Below are 7,486 nucleotides of genomic sequence, written 5' to 3'. Positions count from 1 at the left end.
ACTTTTTTTATCATTTCACTGGTTTTAAGAACGTTTTGGTTTGATATTCATTGAGTATCTATTATATACGAATATACCTGTCTGTTATCAATGTTACATTCAAAATTTAAAGAAAGAAGCAATGCAAAAGATTTGATGTTATTAAAAAGAGCAATGCGGTATCGAGTACTTGCTTTTTAGTACCCAGTGTCATTTCTGTTACAGATCTCGCCTGGCCTCCAAACAACAATTTGAATTATGGAAATATGATATGTAAATACGGATAGCATGATTTGTAATTAAAGATTTGTAATTACGGATGGTAAGATCTGTAATTATGTAAATACAAATGACATGATTTGTTAATAAAGATGATAACAGTATGATTTGTAATTATTGATCTCACAATTTGTAAGTTGGATGGTATATTTGATTTGTAATGACGGATGATATAATTTGTAATTATTGATATCAAGACTTGTAATTATTGATATTATGACTTGTAATTATTGATATTATAATTTGTAATTATTGATATTATAATTTGTAATTATTGATATCATGACTTGTAATTATTGATATTATGACTTGTAATTATTGATATTAAGAGTTGTAATTATTGATATTAAGAGTTGTAATTATTGATATTAAGAGTTGTAATTATTGATATTATGACTTGTAATTATTGATATTAAGACTTGTAATTATTGATATTAAGACTTGTAATTATTGATATTAAGACTTGTAATTATTGATATTATGACTTGTAATTATTGATATTAAGACTTGTAATTATTGATATTATAATTTGTAATTATTGATATTATAATTTGTAATTATTGATATCATGACTTGTAATTATTGATATTAAGACTTGTAATTATTGATATTATAATTTGTAATCATTGGCATTATAATTTGTAATTATTGATATTAAGACTTGTAATTATTGATATTATGACTACTTATTTCGGATGGTAATATTTATTATTTGATGATGGCAATATTTTTAATTACGGATATACGTGTTATTTTTAATTACGGATAGTATGTTTTGTAATTACAGATGGTAAGATTTGTAATTTTGGAAGGCCTATGTATAATATAGCTCGTCTGTGCATGTCTATTTCATTTAAACTGCCTAGAATTATTTTTTTATTAACTCATATATACTCCTTATGTTTGTTTGTTTGTTTGTTATATATATACACTTAGTCAAGATAAAGTGATTCGTTTCAAAGAAAACTAAATACATTACATTTGACTTGATATTGTTAACCAACAATGGAAGTGAAATCTACGAGAATCGCGAAAAAGAACAAAACCCATTAACTCTTCATTTTAAAATGGAACCGCAGAGATTATTCAGAGAACCGCGTACCGATTTTACTACCCCCATGCTATCGACAAGTGTTAAGATAAGTTTCAACAGTCGTAGCCCCACAGGTGTATACAAACACAAGTATCTGGGGCTACCTGTACGAGCTTAGTCAATAATGCAATATCAATAAGTCGTATACATAGATATTGAATTTTACGTGCCTGCTATTTATCTAGAAGGAGCCAACATTTATATGAAACGGACTATAGGCATTGAAAAATATATTTCTAAAAGCCAATACACATTCATGTGTAACATAGGAGGTGTCTGCATCGTATCGAACGGTCAGTGCTTATTGGTGCTGGTCATCTAGGACCAGACACGACTAAAGGACAAAATGACCATCACCAAACTGGCCGTAGATGTCCGAACCAATGTTCCAAAATCTGCCATACAGAAGGAATTCCTGTGCCAGTTGTCGGCTAAACTAGCTAAAAAATATAACACGGAAGAACAGGTAGGTGTAGAGTATACATCAACTTATGTCATGTTAAATGTAAGCTGCAACTGTTTGTACGTTTATAAATTTAAACTTCGTATCTCTAAACACGTACACGTATAGGAATACAATCATGTCTTACTGAAATTCCTATCTGACATTTGCGTTCATTAGGTGACTAAGTCTTCACACCTGTCTAATTTACCTTTATTGACTGGGTAGCTGGGTAGCTGTATATAAGTGTTTTATTATAACATAGTTTTGTTTCCAGATTCAAGTGAGAATTTATTCACCTAACTATTGATTGGCCAGTAAAACATAACTTCAATAAACGAAGCATTCGATAACCAGCTTATGAATTTCATTAAACGTAATGTCTCCCCTGTATGCGGTGTGATGCGTGTATGAAGTTAGACTGGCCACCAGTCTCTAGAATATTAAAAAGAAATCACTAAAATTTGGCTTGATCGTTTTTGACTCTACTTCATGCCTGATTCCTAAGCTTCAAACTAGGGGAAGAAAATCTGGTGAAGAAATTCTGAGAAAGTCTTATCAACAACTTAGGGTCTGGTGGCCAGTCTAGAATGGAGTGTGTGGTGTGTGTTTTGGAAGGCTGCAGTATTTCCGTGTGGTGTCTCCTTGTGTAGTGGAACCCTTTCCCTTTTTATAGTGCTATATCACTGAAGCACGCCACCAGACACCGCTAGATGTATACATCAGAAGCTGTATTGTAGTACTGAACACAATAACACAATGTTCCTCATAACTGAAACGCATTATGTGTTTATTTTCAGCATGTGGTTCTAGAGGTCCATGGTGACGTCATGATGATGCGCGGCGGAAAGATGTCACCAATGTTAAATATGAATATTTACCACAACAGTGACTTGATCACACAGGAGACCAAGCACGCCGACGCCGGGTCAATAGCCACGTTTGTTAACGAATCAGTCAGCATTCCCGTCGACAGGTGAGTCAGTTGGATTAACATCCCCATCATTGTTAGAGTTATGCCCCTTCCAAATTTGCGTCAGTCACACTAGAAATAAACCTTATTTATTTGATACAAGTTAAACAGCATTTTCGATGCCCGAATATAAGAGTGCGATTGGTTTAAAGAGGGAGGAAACCGGAGTGCCTGGAGAAATCCCACGTGATCGGGCATGTGGCCCCCTTACCTTTTCACTTTCGTGCGACCGGGGATCGAAATCCGGCGGATAGTCGAAAGGCGAGTGAATTAACCACTACCCCACCGACCAATTTTAAAGTAACACTTAGGTCTCATCATAGTAACACAATAGTCACGCCAGCTAGGGATACGTTAGTGAGAACTTAGTCCCCTCCCTATCTACATCACCTAGAGTTATATCCCATTAACAGGATGTGTTTCTTTGGGTTATGCCCCCTTCCATAAATACGCTCTGTCACCAGCTTGAGCCAGCTTGAGCATACTGGCGCCCCTCCATGTGGACACCACCTCGAGTGTTATGACTTTCCAAAGGCATGTTTCACTTTCATATCACTTTTATTTCATTTCAGAAATAGACTAAAAACCTTTGTGCCAACACATTAAATTGTTTTATGATAAATACATGACAATGATGAAAATCATCTAGAGTTATGTGCCCTTCACACGCCTTTCTAGGCTTATCTTCCCTTCGATTACCTTCCAGGTTGACAATGTACCATTTACATGTAATACTTCAGCTAATTTCGCTTCCACGTTCCAATGGTTCTTCTGAAAAATGTTTTCTCTTTCAAATGAAAGCCAGTTGGATTATCTTCCCTTGTATGTGAGTAGCCGCCAAGTATCCTGGCACATTACCGCTAACATTTCACAACTATCTACAATATACGTGGGCAGTTGCAGGGCTGGGTTTTTTACGGGTACTCTGGTTTAACTCTATCCCCTTAACATCGCACACATATTTAAAATGTTACTGGTTATTAACAGGAATTGGATCAAAATGTTTCACAATCTTTTAAAGTATACTGTGTTCTGTCCGGAGGAAGGTCTAAGTGGATTTTAATATCGCTGGTTATTTGATAATGTCAGTGATAAGTATTGTGTTTGTATGCTTCAGGTGAACCTCTAATTATTATTATTTAAATCGTCACTTCAAATACATGTCTGTATGTTAAATTAAAATTTTATTGCACGAGAATAAATTCAAAACTCATAAATCGTCTTTATGTCGTAAACTTGGACAATTTTCTTTATCAGCATTAGTATAGAGACGTATTGTGGCTCCCTATCTAGATCGATCACTAACAAAGACCCATTATAATTTGAACTGTTATGACATACATCTCTTTGTCATCTCTCAAAGAGTTAATTTTAGACACCATTTGACCACAAATCAGGGTTGTTTTGTCACTACGAGCAGGACCATGGTTACTTCATAATGTCCGAACAACAATTTCTACACCTTAGTAACAGTGCATTGTTTATGATGAAATGAACACCGTTTGGCACCTTACCAACCGTTACGTGTTGTATAAGATTGGAATTATACCAGCTTCATAGACAAAATAGTCGTAATGTGTTCTAATCATAGCTCGCTTCGAACAAATATCAACATTTATAAAGTGATTACAAGTCGCCGTTTGAAGTGTATTATTTTGAATTCAGGTATAAAATTTTGTTAATTTGGACATCCATATAAGGATGTTTATATTAGTTTGACATTAAGCTAATAGGTTGTATTCCTGTTGTCGCTGAGCTCGTGCGTTCAGAGTTAAAAATCTGCGGACATAACTGGTTCATCGAAGTAGAAATAATGGGGCGTGTTTGAGAGGGAGACGAATGATGTCACATAATATCACCTCATTGTTTCTTTACATATTAAACACAATAACGCAATACGTATACCGTCCTCACGTTTTATATAGACGTTATCAACACACCAAAAGAGTCGTATTCCTATAGCTCTGTAATAAAGGCTTTCTCAGTGGAAGAAGTCTATAATTACAAAGTAGATCAATGAATACATTTATACCCATGTAATTATATCTAGAGCACTGTGCTATTTATGAATGAGGTTTGTAAGCTTGTACTATTCAGGTCATGGTTCAATTGTAATCAATGTATGTATACTAGTATAGGTAGTTATTTTTACAAACCATTCTGTTCGAAATTTCCGCTTGAAAAGAGAAAACCAAAATTTAAACTAATTCAAATTTTGCGATTTGAAAACAGTGTTTTACGAATGTATATGATCAATCCATTGTGCATTATTTCATGAACTCATATCCGTGACCAAAGCAATTTACATGTATCATGACATCACGAAAATGTCATCCCCGCGAAAATTGCCGGCTATATGGCAATCTAATTGAAATTGGACTTGTATTACCTCTCCACTACGATGCCTTAGTTACGTACCTCCAATAGAGCATCGTAGTGGAGCGAAATTACAAGTCTAATTTTAATTACACTGGCTACTTGATAACTTCTATGTACCAGTAATCATGTAAATTCAAAGTACGCAAATGAACTACTATTGGCGAAAGAATTGCAAACAGAGCAGATTATCATTTTCATGAAAGTGGTCTTATTGTAGATAATTTCATAAAAACATAATACCTTTCAGCAAGCTTTAATTCATAGCTTAATATGTGCACAATTTGATTATTGAAAACTCTTTAAAAAAAAACTCATATGCGATTATATGATAAATCATTCAACAAAAATTGTCAGGACAGAATCTACTTTAAATAGTTTATGTTTAAAGTGGTATAAACTTGATAACACAAATCCAGCTGTAAAGCTTACACAACATGGGTTTATTTAATGTTGGAGTTTATCCAAGTATGTGAATACCTATGCAATGGACGAGATAACGTTACTCAGCTATTCGTAACATTAACCAAAGTCGTAATGCTATAGTTTTAAATCAGACCTTATGGCGCGTGATTTATTAAAATTAACAAATACAACCGACTTTTATTTATTTACTTGGGTCGAAGATCGAAGACATATGATGTTTCTTGCACACAACCATTATAATAAAACCAGATCAGCAACAATAACGACTCTTATTTATTTATTTGGGTTGATACAACATATTGGTATCCTCGCTTTTAAAACATTCATGATCTCCACAAAATTGTTACGTTTTCAACAACAGGACAGACCAGTTCGGTGTACAGGGCTCACTAATGTCGTTGTCACCACTCGTGATTCTCATTTGATCTCTGGCAGAATTGACCTATACTTGTTTGAAGGACGATTAAACAAATAACGCTCTCTTTTCTCCGGGATACCTGGTCCCTGTTCCTTTTGGCGGCGGTGGCCGAAAAGTGATGGGGTTCCGATATATTATAACTCTACTTACGAGCTCGAAACCCAAGTTTGATAGTTGATGAACGTTGTTTGGCGTTTTCCCCCCGCCTTTCCCCAAAAAGCTGAACATTGCAGTTGTTCGGTGTTCTTCTGTGGCTCTCTTCCGCATCCTAAACATTATAGTTACTAGCTTTTTTTTCCCTAGCTTTCCTCTACATGCTAAATATTGTATGTCCTCGGCCAAGATTCTGAACATTTCAAATGTATTTGTATGACCTCGGTACAACACTTGGAAATATCGTAATATTGTGTATCAATTTAGAATTTGTATTATTATTTGATATCTTTGTGAAAGTTCTTATTTATGCATTCATTTTTCAGGGTATTGGTGCTGTTCTTTGATACAAGGAAATGTACGAGATCAAACGCAGAAACAAAACTGGGATCATAAATTGGAACTTTGCGGAAACAGTGGAAGAGTACGGACTGATTAATAGAACCACAGGAATTCAGTATTACTTTATATCACTTACTATATTTACAACGTAGTAGATGTGATTTTTATATTGTTCATTTTTATCTCATTTTAGCAGAAAACCTAGAAAGCAAGCGACTTTGATACATATTTTCACTTATGGCATGTGATAGCATATGGTTGCGTGTGCTTATTCTGTTAGTATGATTCACAGTAATTGATTAATTCATCGTATTTATACATTAAAATAACCTATTGACTTCTCCATGTTTTATTTTTTGTTTAGCTAATGTATTTAAACTAGGCATCGCGTAGTCAAAATTGATGTGATAAGTATAAAGAAACACGTTTATATTTGCAAAGGTCACATAAACAAGTATTTTGTACCATCTTCACTTTACCTTGTTTTTATAGAGAATTGTCTGTATTTCGTTTACTTTGTCAATCATTTCTAAATTCGGTGTACCGGTTAGTCTGTTAATTGCACGTGTCAAAGTTTTCTTGAAAACTAAACACAGAGAAAATCAATTTTTGATGATGGTGATTTTGGCGATTTGGCCTTCAAAGTATATATAATTGACCTATTTTTAAATATTTCGTATATCAAATATTTGCGACCATAACAAAGTCCAATGAAAACCGCAAAATTAGCATCTCCGTGAAAATAACTGGCTGTACGCTCGCTAGTTGAATGCAGATGTCATGAATAATCTCAAGTAACAAGTATAACTTGTGCTGGTGAATTTCTCTTGCTATTTGTATTTGGTATGACAGAAACACATAACACAATTTCTGTTTGAAAGATTACTTATATAGCTGCCTTTGAAAGTGCATGTGAAAAGGGAAGCAACTCCTGTTACGTTAAACAATATTTTGATGGATGGGGTGTCCTGTTCTGATGGACACCATATAGTGATAACTGTAAGT

At 34.3% G+C, this 7,486-nt stretch overlaps 1 protein-coding gene across 1 annotated transcript; it reads left to right on the top strand.

Annotated features, from left to right (window-relative positions):
- Positions 1-1,521: 1,521 nt before the first annotated feature.
- On the top strand, positions 1,522-6,822 carry LOC138327677 (uncharacterized). The gene is made up of 3 exons (XM_069273966.1): positions 1,522-1,817; positions 2,594-2,769; positions 6,466-6,822. The coding sequence occupies exons 1-3, from the start codon at positions 1,698-1,700 to the stop codon at positions 6,533-6,535; spliced, it is 366 nt and encodes a 121-aa protein (XP_069130067.1). The 5' UTR covers positions 1,522-1,697; the 3' UTR covers positions 6,536-6,822.
- The last annotated feature ends 664 nt before the right edge of the window (positions 6,823-7,486 follow it).

The sequence above is a fragment of the Argopecten irradians genome, chromosome 7 (genome assembly GCF_041381155.1).
Source record: "Argopecten irradians isolate NY chromosome 7, Ai_NY, whole genome shotgun sequence".
NCBI lineage: Eukaryota > Metazoa > Mollusca > Bivalvia > Pectinida > Pectinidae > Argopecten > Argopecten irradians.
Note: the sequence above shows the minus strand (reverse complement) of the source record. Positions and strands in the feature narration are given on the sequence as shown.

Coding starts and splice junctions, on each gene's coding strand:
- LOC138327677 (XM_069273966.1), top strand. CDS start 1,698: ATGACCATCACCAAACTGGCCGTAGATGTCCGAACCAATGTTCCAAAA. Junction 1,818..2,593: donor AATATAACACGGAAGAACAG/GTAGGTGTAGAG, acceptor GTTTATTTTCAG/CATGTGGTTCTAGAGGTCCA. Junction 2,770..6,465: donor GTCAGCATTCCCGTCGACAG/GTGAGTCAGTTG, acceptor TTCATTTTTCAG/GGTATTGGTGCTGTTCTTTG.